The following is a 1,752-nucleotide window of genomic DNA, read 5'->3' as shown; positions in this document are numbered from 1 at the left end:
AATTTAAATGGACTAGTATCCATTACACCAACGCGACTTGGCCTATAAAAAAGAGATACTGTTCCCTCATTTGGAACGTACTTAAATCGAGTAAAAATTACATATAGTATTCTCCTACACGTTATAAAATGATCTAGTAGCTCTTATGGTGTGCTTGCTAGAGTTGCTGGTTTGTTCTACTTTCGATGGTTAAAAGGCTAATTTTCTTATCAGAATTAAAATATTGTAATTCATATAAAATGTATGTATACCTATGTCAGAATAGCAGCATATTCTTCTTATTTTTTGAAGATTTAACTAACCAATAGGAGAGCAAGCTGAATTATTTGGTGCAAAATCTTCTGCCTCCACTCGATTCTTCGATTCTCAGTCAGCTTTGTTTTTCTGCATTTTGGGTGTTTATTTTCTTCCCGTTTTATTTTTTCACATCATTGTCTGGATGCGGTTCCCAATGTTTTAACTCAAATTTTCTTACTATTTCTGTTCGGACTTTCTGTTTTTTGCATGATTGATTTTACTTTGAAAAAACGCTACGAACAAAAATGGCATTAGAGCTTTTCTCGGACAACTCTGGTATGAGTCCCAGGATTTCATTTTCTCTCGATCTTTGTCATTTTGATCAAGTGCCTGTGGATCAACGCCCTCTCAGATCATCATCGAAACCTCCATCCTTGAATTCATGCATTGATTTCGATTTCTGCGTCGCCGAAAGCCTCGAACAACAACAACCATCGTCCGCCGATGAACTTTTCTCCGATGGCAAAATCCTTCCTACTGACATCAAGAAAAACAACGTCCCTTCCAAGCAAACTGATCACCAGTCTTCGCCTCCTCCGCCGCCGCCGCCTCACGATGGTGCTAATGTTGATTCCACGAAAGATAGCTCGAACGAAGATGATCAGAAGCAAAGTAGTTCGAAGTCTTCATTTTGGGGTTTCAAAAGGAGTCGAAGCTTCCCTTGTGGAAGTGGCTATGGCAGGAGCTTATGCCCTTTGCCACTTCTGTCGAAAAGCAATTCAACTGGCTCGACACCAAATATTAAACAACCTTCCAATAAGCATCTCAAGCCTCCATTGAAGAAGAGTACTGCTTCTTATAAGCCTTATGGTAATATTAATGGCAGTGTTCATGTTAACCCGGTTCTCAATGTTCATTCTTTGAATTTGTTCGGTTTGGGTTCAATCTTCTTCAATGGAAAAGCTAAGAATTGCCACTGCCAGAGGAAATGATTTGACATGTCAGTTTGTTGAAAATTATCATTCGTTCGAAAGAAAAAAGTGCATAGATATTGGTGTGAAGAAGACAAAAGAAGCCTAGGGAAATGACAGGTACGTGTATTCATGGTTGTCACATGTTGTCTATTAAATAATTTTCTTTGTTGACGACTGCTATCTTGGAATGTTTCTTGATTCTCGGTTTCAGAATTATTTTTATTAACCTAAAATAAATATAAAGTTATATTTATTTAAATACTTTCAATCATCTATTCGTTACTCCTATTTTTATATGTATAATGTTTGAGCGTGATATCTTAAAAAATAATAATAATTCTTTAATCATTAAAATTATTTAATTTCAGAATTTTATATATATCATTCGCTTGGTTTCTTAATATTCTTGTTTGGACCGAGAGATTGTGAAAAAAATATTAGTTAATGTAATTAACTAAATCCATCTTTGATCTCATTTTGATATTCATCATCTGCGGGATAATACAACTCATATGTTCTGTTTAAATTCTACATTTCATGC

At 35.4% G+C, this 1,752-nt stretch overlaps 1 protein-coding gene across 1 annotated transcript; it reads left to right on the top strand.

The window, feature by feature from the left end:
- Window positions 1-527: 527 nt before the first annotated feature.
- Window positions 528-1,244, top strand: LOC120161015. Its single transcript, XM_039171322.1, has one exon. It carries the CDS (start codon window positions 543-545, stop codon window positions 1,227-1,229), a length of 687 nt encoding a protein of 228 aa, XP_039027253.1. The 5' UTR covers window positions 528-542; the 3' UTR covers window positions 1,230-1,244.
- The last annotated feature ends 508 nt before the right edge of the window (window positions 1,245-1,752 follow it).

The sequence above is a fragment of the Hibiscus syriacus genome, unplaced genomic scaffold (assembly GCF_006381635.1).
Source record: "Hibiscus syriacus cultivar Baekdansim isolate YM2019G1 unplaced genomic scaffold, ASM638163v2 tig00111398_pilon, whole genome shotgun sequence".
NCBI lineage: Eukaryota > Viridiplantae > Streptophyta > Magnoliopsida > Malvales > Malvaceae > Hibiscus > Hibiscus syriacus.
Note: the sequence above shows the minus strand (reverse complement) of the source record. Positions and strands in the feature narration are given on the sequence as shown.